General features: G+C 50.4%; 1 protein-coding gene across 1 annotated transcript in view; it reads left to right on the forward strand.

Annotated features, from left to right (window-relative positions):
* DIS3L2 (DIS3 like 3'-5' exoribonuclease 2) overlaps positions 1-23870 on the forward strand; it is a 191910-nt gene that overhangs the window by 147943 nt on the left and 20097 nt on the right. Inside the window, exon 15 of the mRNA XM_084267510.1 lies at positions 5632-5711. Coding sequence (XP_084123636.1) covers positions 5632-5711 — 80 coding nt within the window. The remainder of the gene's footprint in view (positions 1-5631; positions 5712-23870) is intronic.

The following is a 23870-nucleotide window of genomic DNA, read 5'->3' on the forward strand; positions in this document are numbered from 1 at the left end:
GAGGGGAGCCTTTGTTCCGAGAGGGAGCTGCTCCCGGTCTTTATGGACTTCCGTGCAAATGGAGTTCAAATTGAGTGAGTGCCAAGAGGACAAAAGAACCCCTGCCCCTGAGGAGAGTGCTCTCAGTATAACCTTTAGATCCGGTCTCCTGGTTTTGGTCTTGGAGGCTCGTGTTTTGCCTTTCCTCCTTTGCCCTGGGTGAACTCCTTCTGCTTGAATAACCCACCGCATCGGTGGAATTACCCTGAGCGCTTAAACCCAAAGCTGGCCGAAGCGTGGCCTCACACTGCCCCAGAACTGGGACATCTGAAGGCTCTGACCTGGTTACTCAGCTGAACCGATAAAGCCTCTCTGATGCAGTGCATGTGGAGGGAAAACTTTTCTTCTAATGACAGAGGTTTGCTGCTCGGAGCCAAGGCTGGGAACAGGGGGGGATCCAAGCCAAACCTTTTACTCAAGGGGCATGCAGAATTTGCCCAGTCAAGTCAATATAGGTCCTGGAAGCATTTCAGCAGCCAGAAGGCCGCTCCTCACGCTCTCTCCTTGTTGGAGCTATCAGGCTTTATCGCATGACTGGGCCCCTAATTGCTGCAGGTCTGAAACTTTCTTTAGAAGGAGGACGGCCGCTGGCTGCACCAAAGCCCAGGCTCACTGGAGGTCCCTGACAGCATTAAGCACTGATCCTCCTTTCTGAAAAGTGTTTTCCTGACCTTGTTGGAGGAAGGCCCAAGGTGTAGGCACCTTCCCTTACAGCCCCCACCAAGGGCTGTCCACATGGAGCAGGGCACTGGGTCTCTGCGGGCATCAAGCAGCACAGAGCTGCTGGCATAGCAAAGGGCAGCTGCCCTGAACCATTCTCTTTTTGCTGGTGTCTCGTGTCTGTCCATGTCCGTGTGCTGGTTTGGTGTCTCCTCACCACTGTCAGGGGAGTGTGTAGGAGCCCTTGGGTGCAGATGAAGTACATTGATGTCTGGTGGATGGAGGAACAAGGAGGAGCAAGGAGACATCCTGCCGTCAGCCAGCTGCATCTTTGGCTGGATTTAAGGATCTAGGGAGTGGGGAGTATGTTGCCAATCTAGAGAGTGGAGCCATTGCATGAACAAATGTTATGAGGACACAGTCCTGTGTGCCCAGTGACCACACTGGGCTGATGACTTCTGCAAGGAGGTGGCATCACCTTCACAATAAGTCTGCATTACCTTCCATCAAGAATTCATTATCAGTGATCAGCCATATACTGTAAGCACATCCTCTTGCTCTGTCTACCAGTCACCAGACAGCATGCCCACATCTCCTTGCCACCTTCAGTGTGATGCTCTCCACAGAGGCAACAATGTCCTGTCCATCAAACAGCCTGTTCCAGCCCCTTTGAATTTCAGCACCCTGCTCCTCTCCTGTTTGGGTGTATTGCAGTTGTGTCTGGTGGCAAGCGAGCCTATCCATCACTGTATCCACACAGATCCCAATTACTCCTTTTGACAGCTCTTATTCACACACCTCCCTGTGCCACTGACATCTCAATTATTGATGGGGCTCGCCTGGTAGGCAGCACTGTGTTCTCAGCATGGCTACGTTCCAGCTCCCTTTCCCATTGAGTTCACGCACGGACCATGCCGAGCGTTTCTTTATGTGCAAAGCTATTGAAGTGGAAAGGGATCTTTATCAGCATGTGGGCTCCAGGGCTGCGCTGCCAGAGGGGGCAGTGCAAGCCAGATCGCACCGCAGCACTGCGCTGGGAAAATTCCTCTCCCCCTCCTCTCTCCGTGAAGCCCAGCAGCATCTTGTAAAATGAAATGATCTCATATGTTTAACGCCAAAGATCCCTTGATCTCATGAGCAGCCTTCCTTGTGGTGGGGTCGCAGTTCTGTAAGAAACCTCAGTCCCACGCTGACCCCGCAGGTAGAAAATCTGGTATTTTGAAAAGCTGTGCCCTTTCCTTTGTCCTGGTATCAGTTTGCTGGGTTTACAGCAAGCCTTTGTGTTCTGGTGGGGAGCACTGACACAACAGGAAAAGGAGCTTCAAAGCAACACAGAGTGTTAGAGCAATGTTGTCGAATTGTTTAAGAGTTAAAGCCGTGCCAGAGGGAGGATTGCAAAAGCCTGCTTGCTTTGTAGGGTTTCTCATATCTGGAGGCTCTGGATGTCTCATGACATTGGTGTGGTCAGGTAGCAGGAATGGTGAAGTGGTCGATCAGCTCCTGACATCTTTCCTGCCCTCAGCCTTGCCCTGCAACCTTCTTTAGTTTGGAGGTAACCAGAGACTTTGTGCTTAGTGAAGGAAGGCAAAGGGCTGCTGGAGTAGATGGGATGAGAGAGAAGGAGCAGTGTTGGGTGTGCAGAGAGCTGGGAAGGGCATTTGAGTTTTGTTCTGGGACATCAGTGGCAGCAGGCACCTCATATGTTTAGCTTTAGCATGAGAGGAAACATCTGCGGAGCAGACGTTCCAAAGCACTGAGGCACTGGGGACCGTAAGCACCTTTGCAGCTGAGCATGGTTGTGCAGAAGCAAGTGTGTGTCTGAGGGTGGTCAGTGGAGCACTCCCATGTCCAACAGCAGAGTGGACCCAACTACATGATATTGAGTGGGTGTAGACTGCTTTTTCAAGCTTAGTAGGAAGCTTACAGTCTGTGCATCCCAGTTTGTCTCCTGGCAGCACTCAGCTAGTCCTTCTCCCCCTGCTGTATCTGCCCTGCAGTGAGTTTTGCCATGCTCCCTGCAGAGATCAAATGAGCTAAAGGTTTGTTCAGAGTCTATAAGGACTCCTGGCCTGGGTGACAAGCAGAGGTCCTCTCTTTTCCCCTCCTGGCTGGCCATGACTGCATCAGCAGGGCAGAAGAGCAGGGGTTTGTGCATCGGTGACAGCATGGCTGCCTTGAGCTACAGTTGTTGGGACAGACCTTTAGTTACATGTCTCTCCGTGTGACAGCCCGACCCTGACATTTCCCTGAGTAGAGTCCTCTTGTCATTGTGGGTGACTGCAGCATCTTCCTGCCTGACACGGATGGCCAAGCCGTGTGCAGGCCCCGTTACATTGCTGACACCGCGGGTCAGCAGAGGCGGCTGAGCCTGCCAAACAGGGTGTGGTTTATTTGTCGGGAATACCATGAGCAGACACAGAAGGGTTAAAATAACAGAAAGTTGAAAACCTCGTTATCTCCTGGAATTGTGATCTTTCCTTTTTTTTGGGTAGGCGGGTTCCATGGGACCCCATCCCCCCAGATAGCGGAAAGGTCACCCTCCCATACCTGATTGCCCCACAGCTTTCCCTGGCAGCCTGTCCAAACAAAGCTGTTTTCCTTCCAAACCCTTTTCCTTCCTTCCCTTCCCTGGACTTGTCTCCTCATAGAGAGTTGGTTCCAGCCCAGGGCAGAGACAGGCCCCAGGGACCAGGTGAGCTGTAACCATCAATGGTTGGTTACTGCAAGCCCAAAGCCTGCTAAGCTGAGAGCTGCAGACCGGAGGCTCAGGCATTCCTGAGTTGGTCCTGATCAGAAACATTGTTGCAAGTGGCCATTTTCCGCTTTAGTTCGTCTTTCTTCTCTAGTGACTCTGCAGAGCGGTGCCCTTTCCTTAAAGCACAGGACCAGGTGGGGCTGTGCCAGAGGCACCCACTGGCCCTTTGGCCTCAGGGGTGCTTTCCTATACTCTGTCAGGAAATCTCTGGAAAACCTAGCCCAGAAAAATGGCTTTGGGCAGTTCCCCCTTCCTCCTTCAGTTCCCCCTTCCTCCTTCAGTTCCCCAAACCAGGACAGCTCACTTGGGGGGGTTCTGGTTGGGGACAAGTGACCTTTGCCTGTGGCACAGCAAGGTGATCGTTTGCCTCCCTTGTGGAGGTGCCTTGTTTCTTACTGACCTCCTGCTTCCATGGGGTAGCGGCTGTGTGCCACGATAGCATTTGGAAAGGCTGGAGCTGCAGCCTGGCTTCGTGCATCTCGTCAAGAAGAAACATCCCCAGCTGGCCCTGCTGGTCCTGCCTTTGGCAGTGGTCTCCAAAATGGATCTGAGAAACCTGCTAAGCAATGGGGAGATCAGAGCTTGCAAGAAGGCATGGTGGTGGAGAACATAAGAGGTTGCCATCTGATCTGGTGGTACCAGAGACACGCGCAAAGCACGGACACGAGTGATGTGTTCTGTCACGGGAGCGTGTGTTTCAGAATGGCTTACAGAGTTGGGGGCATGGAAGTCAGGGGAGATCAGCTGGACTTGGCCCCAGCTTGGCACTCGGGTCTTCACTTTTTCTGTGATTTCATGGTGTGCAGTTTTATTTGGGTCAGTGAGAGCACAGTGAATGACTTTGCTGCCCTTTTGGGAAGGGAAAGCCAGCGCACCATCTAATGGTTCAGCACACGGGGTTTCTTAACAGCCTACGGGAGAAAGATGTTTTAATTCTGTGTTCATTCCTAAATAAGCCGGTAATTTGAGATAACAATTTCCTTGGAGCCCAGAGGAGAGGAGTCTGGTCAAATGGAGTGGCTCGGTGCTGCTCCTTCCTCCTTTCCCTGTTTAAAAAGTTTGGGCTCATCATAACACACCCCCTTCAACTTTTAGCAACTTGTGAAGGTCTTCCCAGACCATTTCAGGAGCCCAGCAGTGGTAACAGCCCTGTTGTTGGCAATCTGTGACCCAAAAAAGGCCGAAATGCTCAGCACATGAAGACCACAGCTGCTTCCTCTGAAGGGTGCTGCCTCTCTTACCCAGCCTGCTGGCTCCCGGTTGGCATCTGCAGCCCTTTGGCAGAGTGAGGGGGCTGCATCCCATGGTTGTGGGATCTTGTGGGGGACAGCTCTGGGGGCCGGCAGCCTTCCCCTGCAGAATGAGGAGCTGCTCAGTTGTGCCGAGCTGATGCAGGGCTCAGCCCTCTGCTGTTTTCTAGGCAGTTCAGTGTATAAAATCACTGGAGACGTTTTCAGCAAAAAAGTCTCCCCACAGGACCATGCTGTTGCTCGTTGAAAGAGGATTAAGTTTTCCCCCTTAAATAAAATGAGCCGTGTTTGAAATCTGAAAGCCCTTGCCGAACGCCTTCTTGGAGCTGCAAAGGCAGCAGCTTCCAGGTCACATCATAGCCTCCTGCCGGACACGGATCCAAACTGCAAACCCTTCTAACAGCTCTTTAATAACTCTGCACAGAAGGAAAAATCTGTCACCTTTCCCTCTGTGGTTTCTCCTCTGTTCTAATGCTCTGGAGGAACGAGATGGAGCTGGGAAAGTTTTCAGAGAAAGACTCGTGGGAACTGCAGCTGCCGATGGAGAAGACTCATTTCTTTAGTGTCTGAGGGGAACCGCAATCGTTTTGGTGAAGGGTGGTGTGCGTGGGTGGGTTTGGAGGGGTGAGCCGTTATGACCCATGCATTTCAGAAGAACCACAAACACTTTATAGTAACAAAGTGTGGAAAAAGCGAGAGGTTTCTGCAATGCATGTGACTTTTCCCTGAGGTTTGGAACCCCGCGCGATGTTCCAGGCCACGGTGTTTGCGTGTCAGTCTCGGGGAGTTAAGCTTTCTCCCACAAGCCTCACTTGAAGTTGCTGTGATGACTGAGAGCCTAAAATGTTGCTTTTTCTTTTTTTTTTTTTTTTCCCTCTCTCTCTCTTTTCTCTTTTCGTTCTCCCCCACCCCCTCTCCTCTCTGCAGCTGAAGCTCTCGTTTACCTTGGACCAGGAGAGTGGGATGCCTCAAGGCTGTTATATCTATCAGTACCGGGACAGCAACAAGTAAGTCCCGCAGAAGATTGCATGCAGCAGACAGGGGAAGGTGCATTGAAAGGAGGCTGCCCAGCCTTCTGGCAGAGGGATCGCCACTGCTTGTACCACTTAAAAGTAGATTAAAGCAGGCTTCAGGCTTGACCTGAAACTGGGAACAGCTCCTGTAAGGCCAGAGCCTTTAAAATGCACGAGGCCCTGCCACCCCCTTTTTTTCTGCAGTGTTTAAAAGCTGCTTTTATGTGGCTAAAAGGCCAACTCTTGGGTACGAGGGACTGGCAGAACTTGCCCAGGCTTTGCCCAGGAGTGTTTGCAATGCAGACCATGCACTGGTTTGTGTTAGGGTGACTGGGAGCATGGCCTGGGGGTAAGCATCCAAAGGCTGCAGAGCACTGAAGAGGGCAGCCCTTACCTCTGCACATTGAGAGACACAGCAGCCCGTTCTCCCTGCTAAAGCTCAGGCATGGGTTCCCTGCCTGGCCCTTCATGTGGCACTGCAGCCCCGGCGCAGCCACACACTCTGCTTTTGTAAGGTACCATATGATATTCAAGCTTTGGATGTGTTTGGAGCACAGAGTCCTCAATTTCTAGGTATTCTGCCTATTTTTACTAGCTGCCGTAGCGAATTGGCACCCGTGATGTTTTTATTTCAAATCACATTCTCATTATCAAATTGACGGCAGCAGCAGCACAGTTCAGGATATTTCTGTGTTCGCACTGGGTTACTCTGCCTGAATACCAGCATGTCATAAATCCATAGCCTGTTGCCTCCACCCATATAGCTCTGCTTCTTGCCAGTTACTGAAGGTTAACCTGAAAACAGAGGGTCTGTGGAATTGTAAATGAGAGGAACAGCCTGCAATTAGATCTGCTCCGCAACACTGGCAAGAACGGTCTCGACAAGGAAGAGGGACATCCGCAGACAGCACCTGCTCCCTTTTTGCTGAGAAATCTCGGTCTTTAAACAAGTGGGGAGATGATTTCTGGGAGAATCCTTCCCATCAGTGGATGGTACAAGGTCCCATCCCAACTATCCTGGCCCCAGAGGCATGGGTGAGGAGAGCTGATACCTCCAGCACCCCCAAGCTAGCAGGGAGACGTGTGGTTCAGCGCAAAAGCATAAAATCACAAGGGAAGGGGGTTTGTTTTTGAGGTTTTAAAAGGCGGTGGCACACAATGCACACAGCGAGGAAAAGAAAACCCCCGGACCTAGTGGGGTTTGTTAAGGATGTTTACAGATCCAGTGTTTCTAATTGTGTGGCCTGTATCTCAAAAATCAGCAGCCGCAGCTTTTTCTGCCATAGGCCCTCCTCTCCCCGGGCTCCAGCGGGTGTTTTCTGCCATTGTTTGAGGAAACTCCGGGGACGGGAGTGGAGCTGTTTTCTTTAAGCACTAAGGCCAATAGCAATTCCTCTTGGAAACCTTGCTTTTAGCCCTTGAGTGGACAAAGTAGCTGCGGCATGTTGTCAGCTGTTGATTTAGAGATGGATGGCTGTGACCTGCGTTTCTGGCAAGCGTGGGAGCTGAGCCACCGCGAGCCATGCCAGCCGGGATGATGGGCTGGGAAAACACGGTGCGGGCAGGATGAGTGGGACTGCATGTAAACCCACACAGACTTCATGTGTGTCTGCTGAACCCATGCTGCAGTTACACCTGCCTGTGGGGCCTGTGCTTTGTATGGTATAGCTTGCTTGACCATCCTGGGGGGGTGAGCAGGATCCCATTGTCCTGGGAGAGCCTCGCTAAATTTGCACACACACTCATCCCCCTAAGCCCTGTGCATGCAGCCCGGTGCCTCTGTCAGTCCTTGGCTGGTGAACTGAAGCGTGAAGGTCTGTGCTACGGCTGACGTATTCTTGCAGGTAAATTGCCCTTGAGCCGAACGTGCACTTCGGTCTGGTTGTACCCTGGGTGATTTTTGGAAGGAGCCCACGTGCGCTGCAGCTTTATTGGCAAGAGCATTGCATTTGAGTGGTGTAGGGCAGCACTGGGTGCAGCTCCTGCTCAGCCAAGCAGAGGCCATGCTTCCCAAGCACCGTGCTTCTTATAGGGTTAATCTGTTACCTGTACAGCGGCATGACAGTTGTCCTGATCATTTTTCCTTAGCAGTTTCCCAGGGTAGGGTGTGAGGCTGTGTGTTCTTTCAAGCCTTGTCAGGCATTGATGGTACTCATCAGCACCCAAAGGGTAACAGCTCTTCTGTGTCCCTCTAAAGATGTTTCTGGAAGTTAAAGCACCATAACATTTGTGTGTGCACCATCTTTTGGAGCTGTTTTCTCCCAAAGGAGAAATGCCAGTGGCACACTGCAAGCTCATGCATGGGAAAGACTGGAACTGTGCACCCCAGAGCTCAGTGTCCCTGGCAGAGTGCTGAAGCTGGGACCCATGCTGGGGACAGACTCATGGTGGGCACACGGGTATGTGAAACCCTTGAGCAGCAGCTTCAGCTGGAGGAAGCAGAGGTGGTCCCGGTCAACAGGAACCCATCCTGGTCTGGGGAGTGTGCCTGGTGCCCCAGAGGTGTGCGAGATGGAGTGTGTGTGGCAAGGCGCAGTCCCACCCTGGTCACCAGAGGAGTGTGTCCCTTCCCCTTCAAGTGGCAAATGCTGTTCCAAGCTGCAGCCAGACGGGGCCACCGGAGAACAGTGGATATTGGCCTCCCACTTGCAGAACAAAGGACCGCAGCGTTGCCGAAAGTGTAATTACCAGAGCAATTAAAATTTCTATTGCTTAGGCTAGAAGTGCAAGTACCATGCAGGCTCTTACAAGGGCAATAATTTGGAATTTGTTCCCTTGAAAATGATAAAACCCCGCCAAGGAATTTCTGCCCTCTCCCAGCAGCTTCCCATTGCCGGCCTGCCTGCGGCTGCGTTCATGGGCACTTGATCAGCCCAGTAGCGACCCAAGTGCTATACTTGGAGCCCTATGATGCTCACAGGGGTGAGACCAGGGACATCACTTCTCCCCTTTTTCCCCTGCTCAGACCTGGACACTTTCCTTCCCCTTGCCTACCAGTCCTTCCCAGCCCTTCTGTCCTTCCTAGCCCCAGAGGAAATGCACTCACCAGGCCCTAATCTAGGAATATGATACCAGCAGTGCTGAAGAAGCACTGGCTTCCCGCTCCGAAGCCTGCCTGCACAGTGCTGCTGGTCCTACTCTTGGGGGCTGCCAGGCACTGGAAGGATGAGATTGATAAGGATTACAGATGATCGTGGAAGACTTCTTCCACCCCAAGTGCAGGAAGAGCCAAAGCCAACTTGAGATCCCCTAGAAGAAATGAATTGTGGGAAGTTTAGTGTCTTTTTGCTGAAATAGATGATTCGATCTCTTTTTCCGAGTTTGCTGTTGCTATCACATGCTTCTCTAGGACCCTCCCAGGCTCTGCTCACCCACCCACAGCAAGTCTGACCCTTCACATGTCTTTCTCTGAAGACTATCTGATCACTGTCAATTTTCTCAGATGATGCACTGCTCAGGGGCCCTGCCATCCCAGACCCACCAATGAGCTACAAATCCCTGTCAAGATTCATCCTGTTATGTGGGCTGTATTTGTAGGGCATTATGAGGCTTCCTTGTCCCCAGCTGGTTCTGCTCTTACACAGTTTCCCTGCTCCCCTTGCCTCCAGGTATTGATGTCTTTTGTAGGTCTCCTCCTCACATCGCAGGCACCGCCTTTGCTGATAAACCAGCTCGCCAATGAATTTCATTTTCATTCCTTTCTGCAGCTGGGGTTTGTGTCAGGATTACGAATTTGCAGGGGAGGTGGGGGGCTTTCACATTCTCTTCAGAGTAATTTCTAAACCCAGAGGAGCAGCATCTCACATGGAAGCACTTAGAGACCTCTTAGAAAAGCAGCGTTGGAGTATTGATCATTTTTTTTCTCTGGGGACCCGGAGCGCTACAGATAGAGCTGCTGTGCAGTGTAGCCACTTGCGGGCAGCACCACACAACTCTTCAGGATGAGAAGTGAAAAATAGCTCCAGTTGAAAGGAAAAGTGGTGCCCCCTTTTATATAGAGATCAATGATGCCTGGTACATTGGATTATCACTTAAAACACCAGGACTTCAAATGCCAGGGTGCATGCACTCCTGCTGCTGACAGGCTACTGATATATAATGCTGTTTGGGTTACCAACCGAGCTCCTCTGTGCAATCTTTTCATAAGGTGAATGTAATATCTGCAGTGATGTACTCAACGTTACGTGGGGAGAGCCAGCCTATAATTATGCTTGAATTGTTTGAACGGGTTATTTGTCACAAACACATTAGCTCACTCCATTTATTGCTACCATTCAGGGCTGCAGCAGGTTTGGTGTAAACAGAGCTGGGGTGGAGGTTTTGGGGAGGGAGGGGAGGGTTATTTTTCTGAATAAGAGCAAAGCTGAATTGTTTAGGGTTTGTTCTTTTTTGCTATGGAGAGCTGTTGACTGGGAGTGCACAGAACAAAATATGTAAAGCAGCTGACACAGCATAGCTGATTTGTTTTCAGGTGTACTTCCCAGGTGTACAGCTCATGTGTTGGACTTTAGCATGGACCTGGTTGCTTTGCAATGAGCTGGCAGGTTTACCATAGTATGTTTTGTTCCTAAGGAGGATCCAAGGCTTTGTGGAGTGGTTGGCTGGGCAAAGAGCTGCTGCACAGCTCAGGCGCTCGCTGCGTGCCTGACCTGCCCTGTTACATGGCTGTTTCATGGCAAAGCAGCCCTGCTTGTGTTGGTGTAAAGGGAGTGATCGTCTGCCCTGATGATATCTGGTTGTCTTGTAGAGTCATCAGCAAATAAGTGCTCTGCCCTACTCTGACCTGCATGGCCAGGGAAGCCTCTGAAGGTGACGTTTCCTTGTCTTGCCTGGCAGACTGGGATTTTGTGGGGGAAATCCATGTAACCCCTTGACATCCCAGGTTTGGCTGGACTCTGTCTAGTAGCAGCTATTCAACTGCAGCGTATGAAACGCCTTGTTTAGATTTCAGATTGAAATTAAATTCATTCCATGGGCTGCCAGCCAATATCATATTCTCCAAGGTGGGATTTTCACATGAGGTGGCCCGTTGGACAAGCTGGCTTAGCTGGGACAAGGCATGTCCTGCTGCACCACAGCTTGGTGGGCTCCCCTCTGCACATCGCTAGGTTTCTGCAAGTGTTGCCCAGGTCTTGTTGGTTTGCAGGTAGTTGAGCTGCTGTGTGACTCTTTCCTGGTGACCTCCATGTGGGAGGGTTGAGCTGTCTTTGGAGGCCATGGAAAAACATCAGAAGCTGTTGAGGTAAGTCAGTCTGTATTTTCATTAGGAATGCCACTACTTAGATTGTAACCATCCCCTGGGTCTGAGACTAAGTCAGCCTCCCCTTGGCTTAAAACACTGCCAAGCTCTGGTGGAAGGGATATCTGTGTGAATGAGGATGGGATTGGAAACAAACTGCAAGCCAGGGCATGAGTTAGCACTGCAGAGAAGATATATTGTGCAGAGAAGATATTGGAGGATGAAGGGATTGAGAGCAGACTTGCTGGAAAGGACTTGGTAGTGCTGGTGTCAGAAAGCTTGACATGAGCTGGTGATGTGTGCTCCCAGCCCAGAGTCAGCCATGTCCTGGGCTGCATCACAAGAACTGTGACCAGCAAGTCAAGGGGGGGATTCTCCCCCTCTGCTCTGCTTTGGTGAGACCCTACCTGAGTACTGCATGCAGCTCTGGGGTCCTCAGCACAAGAATGGCATGGACCTGTTGCACTGAGTCCAGAGGAGGAGCATGACAATGGTCAGAGGGCTGGACCACCTCTGCTATGAAGACAGGTTGAGAGAGTTGGGCTTGTTCACCCTGGAGCAGAGAAGGCTCTGGGGAGACCTTAATAGCACCTTCCAGTACCCAAAGGGCACTTACAAGAAAGATGGGGACAAACCCTTTAGCAGGGTGTGTTGGGTAATGGGTAAGGTTTTTAAATTAAAGGGAGTAGACTTAGACTAGATATAAGGAAGAATTTTTTACAGTGAGGCTGGTGAAACACTGGAACAGGTTGCCCAAAGAAGTGGTAGATGTCCCATCCCTGAAAACATTCAAGGTCAGGTTGGACAGGGCTCTGAGCACCCTCATCTAGTTGAAGACGTCCTTGCTCATTGCAGGAGTTGGACTGGGTGACCTTTAAAGGTCTCTTCCAACCCAAACTGTTCCATGACATTCAATAGAAGACTAAGCAGGTTGGAGTTTTTCTTATGATTTCATGTCTTGTTTTCTGTTTGACTTATTTGCACTAAACTTTACCTAAGTTATCAGGTGATGCACATATCCTTCACCTGCCAAAGGGTAAGCATCAGAGCTGGCCAGGCAAGGCTGGTGAATTATTCTGTCACTGTGTGGGGAGATAAACCAGTCCTCTTGGTTTTGACATTGGCTCAGTGTAGGGTAAATTGTCCAGGAGAGCAAGTCTGGAGGTTGACCTTTAAAACTTCAAAAGATAATGTAATCCTTCCTGCTTAAGGTATGAGCTTAGTTTTCTGTGTGCCACATCCAAAGTCTGCTGGGACATATGCTGCAAAATAGTCTGTTCCTTGAGGCTTTGAGTTGTTCTTCCCTCTCAGAAGGGACCCTGTGGCCATTTCTAGGTGTTGAAGGGCTCTTGCAAAAGGCTCTACCCAGGTACTCCTTAGCTGCTTTTCTTGACACAGACCTGCCTCCTCCTGCCACCCCGCTGCTTAATAACAGGTTTCTAATCCATCAGTGATGTAGAAATAGTAACTGCCAACTCCTTGGAGTGTCAGTGTGACGTGGGGGCTGCAAATGGAAAAGGTGATCAAGGAAACCTGCCTTTCCATTGAACAAGGAGATGGGATTTGAAGATAACCTGAGTCTTTCCAAATGAACATTTGAAGCTGTCTTTGTTGGCCTGCACAATACCCCTGCTGACTGACAGGTCTCTCTCTAAACCCTCAACAGGGTACCAGAGCAGTCAGGGTGTGCTCCCTCACTAGTGGGGAGGGAGGACTGGGCTCTTAGACCCACCTGAATGTGCAACCGACCTGCTCCCCCTGGGTTGAATCAGGGGAGTTTGTGGTTTTATCTCTTTCTGAGTGTTTGCTTGGCAACAAGCTGTAAAACCTCCTTGTGTCAGTGTTAGATGTCTGGGTATTTGGTGGCAGTCAAGGAGGTGAGAAAATAGTTGTAATTGAGTCAGAGATGCTGTCTCTATGTGTCATCCCTGGAGATCTGTTTACATATCCATTTGCTTAACAATATGTTTGGAAGCCTTCAGGAGCATTGCAGCATCATTTCCCTGGCCTGTATATGCCTGACTAATGCCCAAGGCAGTGAGCTATATCTGGACTAGAATTACTAACCTATGGATCTGGGTTTTCTTAGTGGCCCTGAATCAGTCTCTGATTAGTTCTCGGGTACATGGGAGAGGACAGGTCTGACGTGGGAAAGAGTGAGTAATCCTCCTTCCATAAGAAGCACCTCTCAATTTCACCTTGAACCCAAGTCACTGGATTGATTTTTTCTGTCCAGTAAGACCCGCTCCTGAGCTGAGATCTGGCTAGAAAATCAGCAGATCCCCCTAGCCATCCCTCTTCCAGCAGGATTTCTATGCACACTTTTCCATAACAAATATGGAAGGTGAGTCCTTGTTCTGGCTTAGCCTCTGCATCCTTGAACACATGGTCATAGTGCAGAGTGACTGCTCTGCTGGGTATAGGTTTTGCTGTCCACGCTGTGACGTTAGAAGCAGGGAACACTGGGACCAGCAGGCAAGTGCATCTGCAGCCACCTTCTGCTTCGTTAGGATGTGCTGTAGCTACAGACTCAGAGTGGAAGGGCCCGTGCAGCAACAGACAGTGGAGTAAGACCAAAGGTGATGAGGCGGCTGCTGAGTACTCAGAGCATGTGTTGTGCTGGCAGTGATGAAGGATGCTCTGCTTGGAGATAGACCCTCCAGCCCTGCTTGCCAACCTGCTGTTTGATCTGTGCTTTCTGCCCAGAAAGCACGAGGACTTTGTTTGCCGTGGGCAGGACCTCTGTGCTCTGTTTGGCACTAAGTACCTTCATTCCCCAGGGGATTGGCAGTGTAAACTGGAGTAACCGGGTGGATTATAGGCCAGCTGGGGTTGCTCTCTCCTAAAGAGCTACTGGCTGAAAGCTGAAGCATTCAGACTAGAAGTAAAGCATGCATTTGAAAGGCAAGAGAGATCAACCACTGACAAAATGTTTCAAGAGAAGACCAGGGAATTATCCATCTCTCAAGGACAAGTGCACTTCTGGAAGTGTTTTAGACCCTGTGAGTTGATGGATGTAAGGGAGCAGTAGCTACCTGAAATCTTCCAGGCACAGGAGGCCAGTTACTGGAATAATCCTCCCAGTCTCAAATTCTGGGCACACTGCTCTGTGTAAAAGGATCAGCTTTGGACTGACACCACTCGCTTCTCTGCAGAGCTGGGTTTTGTCAGCCACCAGACCGGGGAGAGTAAGGCATTTGCTTTGAGTCCCTCCTCTCCCCACGTACTCTGCCCATCTGGGCAGTCAGCATAGCTTATTGTTTGAAATGACATCCTTAGAAATCGGAGGGTGAGAGGGGAAGCATCTCTCCTTGCCCCCTCCCAGGCAGCAAGGGCGAGCAGTTCTACTTGTCAGGCTACTGCCGCGCTTCGCTCTCGTCCTGCTGCTTTTCCAGAGCTTTTTCCACAGTTCAGACCAGCAGAATGAGCCTGGCAACGGACTCTCTTCCCTCCACACCTCCCTGCTTCTTCTCCATTGAAAAAATGAGCTCTGAATCACAGGCATGGATTTGGAGCTTCTTTTTGTGTGCTCAGCTCCTCACTGTGTCAAGGTCACCCTGAGCGGGGTTCCTGTTACAGTTTAGCACTTTCACCTCTCTCAATTTGCCAGGCATTATTCAATCTGGAGCCTAATGGATTTGTAACCTGGCTTTGCCTGTACCTTCTGAGATGTTCCCAGCAATGTAAGAGGATTTGGGCACAACTTCCTTTCAAGTTAATGGAAAGATCTTGCTTGGAAAGAACCTGCTTGAGGAGCTGAGTGTACTTTGCATTAATGTCTCCATTAATTTTAATCGGAGATGGTTCTAAATTCCTCAGATCAGCTTTGAACATCTTAAATTTTCTGTCCTTCATCTGCCTCATCTAAAATGGGGCTGATGAGCAGAGACACCCTTAAATGAGCTGTATCATTATTGGCCAAGATGCCCTCAAGTTTTTCTGCCTGTGTTGATATCTCTGGAAATGTCCTGTTCCCTGGTGATCCCAATGGACCCTTCCTCAGCTCACCACATGCACGGCAGGAGGTCCAGGGCCAGCTCCCAACTGAGAGGCTGGCCCTTGCATGGTTCCTGACATGTCACATCGTCTGTCTCTACTCCACCACTCTCCGTAAAGCAGAAAAGAGCAGGAGTCCTCTGGGGGTTTTTTATTAGCATTTATAAAGCGTTTTGTGATCGTCAAACGGGAGGGAGTAGAGGAAAGTGAAGTTTTATTGTTGCCACTCCAGCCTCAGTTCCTGCAAGGAGGGGAGGTTCAGCTCTGCTGCCTTGGGCGCCGTTTCCTGCCGCACTCCATCCCGCTGGTACGGCAGCCCGGCCTGCCCACAGCCGTGTGGAGCCCGGCCTGGGTGAGGTCTTGTGTGGCTTTACTGCTTCTGTGGGGCTATGCTGCTCTCAGCAGCAGTCTTGTGAGCTGAGCAGCTCAGCAACCCCCTGTTTCCCTTCCCTCTTTCCCTGCCCTCCTGCTCCTCCGCTAACTTTTGGCGCTGGAACGCAGCAGTGATCTCACAGATCGGATTGCTGCTCACTCCTGCCTGGGTCAGCAGAGCTCTTCTTGCCTCCTCCTGAGCTGTTGGTAGACATTTCTTTCCATCTGGGAAAGAGCTGGGCAGACTGCTCGTCTCACGCCCTGGTGAAAGCCAGCCCTGGAGAGCTCCTGTACTTGTTCCATCTCTGGCATTACCTCATTTTGCTCGGACAGTCCAGGTTGAACAGCCTGATTTAGTAAAGGAGTTGATGCAAACCCCACTCAATCAGGTTAGCAAGCAGTTGCCCTGGCAGATAACAAGGGCTGCACAGGCTTGTCCCCACTGGAAGTCCCCCTGGGAAAGATTTTGTGGTCAGTTAGGACCTAGAGAGATGGCAAGACAGCTCTGTTGCTGTACAACAAGGCACCTGTTGGAGAAGTCATCTTATTAATGAGGGTTTTGTGCTTTATTTATGCTCAGTGCTCATTTGCAGTCTCACTGCCAGACAAACACTGTCTGGTGTGATGCCATCTGCCTGCCCATTTGGGGCTGGGCACAAGTGTCCAGGTTAGAGGGGACAGGGTCCACCGTCCTCAAAGGGATCTGGTGTGACTTGTTTGCAGCATAAAGCAGGAGAGCCTGGGAGCAGGCTGCCCGTGCTGGCACACTCGCTCCCAGCCAGGCCAGCCTGGGGTCAGTTCCAGCCCCCAACAATTAGCGAGACAGATTGAATCTAGATTGATCTGTCTAGTTGTGCAGGGTGAGATGATTCCAGCAAAAAAACCCTTTCCTTTCCCTCTTTGTGTTAAAAGGAAGGAGACCTTGTCACATTTCTGGATAAGTGGGAAGTACAGGGCAAGGTAGAAAATAAAACGTTGTGCTAATGCGTAGGAAGAATCATTAGGACAGAAAGACATCATCAGTGCGTCCGGGCTGCAGCAGATCTGCATTGCTGTGCTGAAGCTCTGCTCGTGGCACAGCTACTGCAAAAGGCAGAATGTAACCAGGGCCCTGCTATTTACTGCAGGTTTGCAGCATGTTGCAGGGGAATGCAGAGACTCAGAGGATAGTTCAGAGCAAGAGCTTTCGGTGCTGATAACATCATGGTGATATTTGCTGCAGGGAATTCACAGGAATTGCCTCCTGGTGTAGTTATGTGACAGATGTGCTCGGGTCTCTGAGATCTTTGCAGTCCTGGCCCCATCAAGAGGAAGCCAAGGCTTTGGGAGAGCCCAGGAGAAGGGGCATGTTGCTTCGGTGAATGTACTGAGGCATGAGTATGGTACAGAACTGAGCTGGGGTTTGTGGGTCTCTTTGGGTATGACTATTTGGGAGGGTGAATGGGACAGTGAGGAGCAGGGGATCAGTACCAGGTAGAAGCCAGTAGAGGAAGGTGAAATATCTGCTTCATGCCATGTGTCACACCAGCCATGCCCAGACTGCACAGCCAGAGTCTGACAGCACCAGCGGTGACATGTAGCTGAACCAGTGCTGGCCTGCCCTCTGTCAGCTTCATCCTCAGGCTGCACTGTACAGCAAAGTCATCGGAAAATCGGGCAGGGTGTTTCCAAGGAGGGCAGGGAACCCTGAAGGGTTCAGGGCTGTGATTCCTGGCACGGCTCCGTAAGTTGTTTTGCCCACACAGCCAAGTAGGGGACCTTTGCAGTGACGGGCTCTCTCTGTTGCACCCAGAGCACTCAGCTTTTCAAGGACACCATAGAAAGCAACCTGAGAAGTAAGACAGCACAGCAGCCAAACCAGCTTGGCTTTGCACCACTGCAGAGAGAAGCACACAGGCCTGGAGCTAACAGCTTGCAAGCTGCCTGGCCGCTCTGGAAAGCGGAGAGAGATAAAAGATGCTTGTCCTAAGATCCATGGAGAGTGCAGCCATTCCTGAGCTCCCAAAGTGCGAAGGGATGCTCTCGGGGTGGCTTTGTGCATGTTTATCCAGGGCTTTCGCCCGCATGGTGCCAGCGCGAGAGCTGCTTGTACTTGACAGCTCAGCTATTGTTGCAAAGTATGATTTAATAGCAAGACTTGATTACAACATGCAAATGTAGCTGCTGGGGGACTATCTCAGAGGTTTGTGGAGATTAGCTGTTAAATTGGCCAGTGCAAAAACATTATTAAGCAGAGAACATAATTACTCATCTTGTGCTTCTGTAGTGTATGGAAGAGACAGATTTGTTTAAAAGCCAGCAAGTCCCATATAGAGAAAAGACTGGTGTAAATGCCACATCGTGTACTACTGTATGTTGCAGCATATTTTATTAGAGAAGCAATACTTAATAACAACATTTGGGAACTTGTGGAAGGAATCCATTACATTATTCTGCATCGTAAAAGCAACCCTAATGCCTAGTCCGTGTGAAGGCTGTGCAGATATTGAAACATCTCCTTTCGGTGGTGGTTGATTGCTTTTATGGAGATTGTATCATATGGATATAAACAAATCCAGCACTTGATGTGAAATCTGGGAGCAGGGTTTTAGACTCAGGCATCTATCTTCTCTCTGTGCGCGTTCCCTCTGAAATGCATCAAGGTTCCCATTAACGCCTTCAGCGTGGAAAGTGGGATTAAAGCGAGACTCTGAGCACATACAAAATGAACATCCAGGCATGCACTCGCCGGTCTGCTTTCCCTCTCGCTCCTAGGGTAGTCTGTGGGGTTGCTAGAATAAAAAGCTCATGCGTGTGCAAGGGTGCAGGGGGAAGCATCAAGGTGTGGGGAGCTGTTTAGTGCTACTGACCTGGTTTTTGGAGCAAGTTTGGGTTCAGGGGTTTCCTCTTACACTGTGCCCCTCCGTAGCACAGGCTGGACATGCAGGGAACAGTATGGTGACAGCTAGAGGACTGAAGTAGGATTTAAAGGTGCTTTTGGCTGGTTAAAGCTCCAGACAATTTCAGGGAAATCTTCTTTAACAGAGCAATCCAGAGGGCTGAATTAGAGGAACAGCTTGTAGGTAACAGTTCCTGCAGTCACAAGTGAGTGCTGGCAGGGGAGCAGGATGACGCTGGCATGGGCGAACCTTGCTGTACCACCCCTGGTTAATGTTCCCCTGCTGCATCTCAGGCCCCCCAGCAGATGCTCTGCTGAGACTTTGCTTGTCTAAGCAGGACAAAATATCCTGTAAGTGAGGGAATGTATAAAGACTTGAAGGGTTTTTGAGGGGAATCTCCTTGCTGTCCTTTTGTTGTGGCAAAAAGTGTTTGTACACCAGTGATTGCTCCCCAGGCAGCTTCCTGTGTGACTCAGAGCTCAACATGGAGCTGCCAAAGGCTCTGATCACTGCTGCTGTGTGAACCTCAGCGTCCTGGGACTCAGCATCCCGGCACAGTGTGTCCCAGTCACTCGGAATTTGCATTTGCAGCCAGTCCTGCTCCCTTCTTCCCTACGTGCCTGTGCACACGCAGGCACCTCACCTCGCTCCTTACCTGCTGCATACAGTACATTGGCTGTAGTTGGAGCTGTTGGCTGTTCCAGGCAGTGAAGGTGAGGAAACGGCTGGCTGGCTTGTGGCTGGACCCTGTTTTCAGTTCAGAGCCACCATGCACCTGAATCCTGAGCACCTGCTCACCAGCATCGCTCAGTGTGACTGCGGGGCAGCTGGCAGGAGCTCTGGCTGCATCCAGCAGCAGCATCGCTGTGCTTTTATTATCCAGTACCAAAGGGTAATCTGAAAAAAAAAACCTTGAGAGGCTTGCAAGCCATGGTGTCAGAGTGGGATGGCTCTGCAAAGGTCTTGTGCCACTGTGGAAGGGAGAATGGCACATCTTGGCATCACATAGCATGAAGGGATGGTACCTGCAGCCTGGTGTTGGGAGTGGGTGGGAGCAGGGGCCAGCTCTTGGCAGGAGAGGCCAGCTGAGGGTGGATTAGCCCCATCAGCAGTGGAGCAGGAAGGGACACGGGGCGGCGTGGGCTGAGCTAGGGCACGCTTAGTCCCTGTGCAGGCACATCTCCGTTACGGCTATTTTTTTATAATGATCTTTGATAGTTTGTAATGAAGCCAAGCAGTGGGAGAAACCACAGAGCAATATTTCATAATAGTTTTTCCCCAATTATGTGAGGGCTGTGTGTGTTCAAGCTGCCCGTGTCTCCCAGAGCACCACATGCACACGTGTTCAAGCTGCACAGCCAATGGTCAGTGCTGATGAATGCAATAAGCTTCACGTGGTGGCAGTTACAGGAGGAGTCTCTGATAGCCAGAGAGAAGGCAGAAGTGTTCTTCTGCTGAGCTCCTTTGTTTGTGTATGTACATCTGGGTTGTACAGCAGGTCTGCCTGTTAGATGGCTCTTAACCTGTCATGAGTCTGGAGTACAAGAAGTTGCTCGTGTGATCTTTGTCCCTGGCAGCAATGGTGCTGCCCAGGGGAGATGCTCTTAGTTGCAAACCAAGGTACTACAGGGAGAGTCGCAGTAGCTCTCGCTTCCATGAGTGACAGTGTTACTGCACTGAGCTGAAGAGCACGATTTGAGGCAGGACCTACTCCTAACTGGTCCTAAGTTTGCCACTGCTGCTCTGAAACCCTGGGCTGGAAGAAGGCTATGATGATAATTAATGGGGGTTAAAGTGCTCCTTCTGTCTGCGAGCTGGTTGGAAATGGAAAAGAAGAACCTGTCACAGTTGTGACTGGCTCTAAACTGCTGTCAGGCTCTCCTCCTTCCCTTCCCCTGCCCCAAGTGGAAAATTGTATTGGAAAGCAGCAGTTATAGCACTTAAATCTTTCCACAGTTCATTTCAAGCTCCCTTTCTTCTTCCCAGCCATTCCCAGGCCAGTTCGCGGCGCGGATGGGAGACTTCGTCTCTGGCTGAAACTTGCAGGATGTTAAATAACAATGGGAGAGTGGCTTTCAAAGAGGGTATAATGTGCCTAGATTGCACGTACCATGAGCTGTATTCCCCATGTTTTGACATTCAGCCCATCCATACATCGCTCCTGAATTGTTTCCTTTCTGCATGGGATCCGCCTTGGTGTGTGATGCAGCAAGCTCAGGCTGCAGTGGGATTGGTACCTCTCCTGCTGCAGAGGGACATGCTCCCACAGGCGTTCCACAGGTTGCTGATGCCTGTCATGTCTGGACAGCAGTAAGTGAGTGTGGAAATGTGGGCAATAAGAGAAGCTGCTGTAACTCCTGTGGTGGGTTACCAGATCCACACAATCCCTGCTCTCTCCTGGGTACTTAGATTATTAGTTTTAATTAGTGTGTGCATCCCCTTTCTCTTAACACCTCTTGGCACGGGGGCATCTCTGCTGCAGGCAGTGGGTCTGAGTGGTTTGTCCCCTGCTGAAACTGGTCAGTGAAGGGCATCTGATGGAGCTTTACTGGCCTTCTCCTCAGCTGTTTGAGTTTAACAGGTAGATCAGTTGGAAGAAGCTCCCAAAGCTTTTACTCTGATGTTGCTGAGTAACTCTTGGTAGAGAGCCAGGAAGCTGTTTTGGTGTCAGACTCCAGGAAAGACATGGCACTGCATTTGCCTTCCCCAGGTGACTTTGATGTGCTCCCACCTGTGTGATTAGCACATCTGACCTACTGGGAGGCAGCGGTCATCACGGCCGCTTGCGCTTCTCCCACCTCACAGTATTTTCGGAGCTAGGGAAGGACAAGGGAGCTCCCTGCTCAGTCTGAGCTCGGAGGTTGCAGAGTACCCCAGCCACATGGGCTGTTTCAGGCTGGCGCTCTCAGATTTGCAAGTGGTTGACCCAGCATGTAGATCAAGTGGCCAAACAGAGGTCTAGGACCCAAGTCATTCACACTTGACTGCCAAGTGTGAAGGCATGACAGATTGGGTTACCTGCGAGGAGTATGGCTGGTTGGGGTCCAACCACCATAAGGCATCCAACCACTGAGGTCCTCCTGTGTCAGGGTTGGAGCCACCATGGTGCTTCCAACAGCTGGGTCCTTGCAAGTGGTGACTTGCGCTGGTGATCTCCAAAGGGGGACTCACAGATTTGGGCACTGGGAAAGGGGGTGGGCATTGCTATGCAGTCCAGGATGGTGATTTAGCCACAAAAGGCAGATTTAATGTTGTGCTTCCTTCTAAATGTTCAGAGCTACCCTGTTCATTCAAGGGTTAAGCAGTCTGAGAGATGCAGTGCACAGAGCCAGGTATCTGTCAGCCCTGGAATGGAGGCTGACCAAAACATGAGGATATATGGGTTTATTTCTGTTTTGTCATTTGGAGATTACTACCCAATGTCTGTAGGACAAGAAAGCTCCAGGGCATCTTAGGATATGCCCTGTGCTCCAAGAGAGGTTGTTGTCTTGGCTTTGCAATGCTCATATGCAAAGGCAAGAATTGATGCCTGAAATGCTTCTTTTCCAAGGATTAAAAGGCACTGCCAAGGCTCTGCAAGATGACAGTGTTGCAAATCTTATCATGTCCACTGCTGAGATCTGTTGGTTTTAGCAGCACAAATATGCTGACAGATCTGTGTGTCTGCTCTTTGGTGAGGGTAGATTTTTTTCAGAAGGTTGTGGCTCCTAGTTCAGAGCCTTCAAGGCAGCACTGCACAAGCTCTTCTTCATCACTCCTGGGTCTTCATTTTAACCAAACTTCCTTTGATCCAACAGAACTCTGGCCCAAAGGAGCAGTTTCAGGGTATCATGCTAGATTTAGCTTTGATTCCTCTGCTCTTAGATGTAGCTGAGGGAGCTATGAAAGTCAGTGGAGGAACTAGCAGGAGGAACCAGGGTAGCTTGCTGCCACTGACACCCAGTGACTGAGACATTTGGTACCTTCACCCAGCAGCATGTGAGGTTTTACAGACTTGAGTGTGAACAGAGCTTGTTCTCCCTTTTGTATGATATCAGGAGAAAGGACCATGACATGAAACAAAGTCCTTTATTTACTAATCCATCTCTGGAGAATTGTCATAACCATCTCTGGGCTTTGGGGATGTGCTTCCTCCTTGCTTACACCAATAGGTCCTGTGCCACCCATCCTTACCTGTTACAGTCTTATTGAAACCACCTCACATATCCCCATCTACCATCTGTAAGTAGCTCCAGCTGGAGACAAACATCCCTCTGTCACCGCAGCCGTGCGCCCTCCTCTCTGACAGCACGTGTGCCGTTCCACACCTGCTCCCATGCTGCTCGGCTTTCTCTGTTGTGCACCGAGCTCTGGTAGGATGTTCAGCCCTTTCTCCTCAATCCCATTGCATAAATGAGGCTAATTTCAGCCTGCCATGATGTGTGGGCTCGCTGGAACGTGCCTATAAATCCAGACCTGAACATCTTCTTGTAATGGATGGGGTGGTGAAATTGCATTGCTGCCTTTAACCTCAGGCTGTCCTTAGACCAAACCAGACTCTTCACAACCCCTACACCAGTAAATCAAATAGCTTTTGAATCGATGCACATAAAAGTCGAGAGGGAGAAGTTACAGATGGAAAAGACCTATTGTACCTCGAGTCTGTCCTGCTGCAGAGGGGGGTAAGGCTTTCGCAGGAATTTACAGCATAGCTCCAAGCCTGCCCGCTGGGGCCAGGCAGGGTCAGAGTCATGCCCAGGGGGAGAAGTGGGGTGGGGAGAGACTGCCTAAATTTTCTGCAGCTTTTCCACCCTTCTCATCTCTGCATTTCATTCCCTTGGCTTTATTTTTGGGACAGCAAGCTGTTGTTGATAGTATATTCAACAAATCTGATATCTTAGTTCTCCTGCTCATTGTTTTTCACTCAGGACTATGCCTGACTTTTCTTTAGAAGCATGTTTTTCTCACCTAATATTTAGTTTAAGATTGTAGACATTTTAATCTGCCAAGAGGCTGCCTGAAAACAGAAGTTATCCAGAGTATTTCAGTGGTCTCCATTTAGAAAACATCACCCCCGAGTCCTGTGTTACCCGTTTTTCTTTGATCTCCTTGCCAACTTTTACTGGTTGTTTTAACCCCGATCTGCTGTCCATGTCCCCCATACTTTGCTCCCCTCCCCCTAGGGTTTCCATGTCTTTGGAAGTCCTGGTAACCAGAAGGTTCATGTGTTGTGCTTCACAATCATTTCTGACCAAGAATAATACAGCCGGAGCCAGCTGGATCCCTCACTCTGTATTGATACAACTGTTCCCCTTAACCTACCCGCACTCTGTGCTACAACTGCAAATCTGAGGTTGAACCGGAGCAGCGATGGGCAGTGCTGTGAGCCCCACTCCCCAGCCAGAGCCCTGCCTGGAAAGCACCCACAGCAGAGGTCCCACAGCCAGGGAGCAGCTATGTTTGTGCCTTGTCCACTGTGGACTTTGCTAAGTTGAACGTGTTCTCCTGACACGGATCTTCTCAGAACCAACGGTCCTGGTGTGTGCTCTTAATTCCCTTGATCTGCAGCCAGTTTCTCCTGAGTGATCCTCCTCCTGTGGGGCCACTGCTAAAGGCTGGCCAGTCCGGGTGATTGCTCCTCCTGGAGATCTCTTCTGATGAGCCTAAACAACACTTATGAGTGTGGTT

Source organism: Gallinula chloropus, assembly GCF_964237585.1.
Source record: "Gallinula chloropus genome assembly, chromosome: 8".
In the NCBI taxonomy this organism is placed as follows: domain Eukaryota; kingdom Metazoa; phylum Chordata; class Aves; order Gruiformes; family Rallidae; genus Gallinula; species Gallinula chloropus.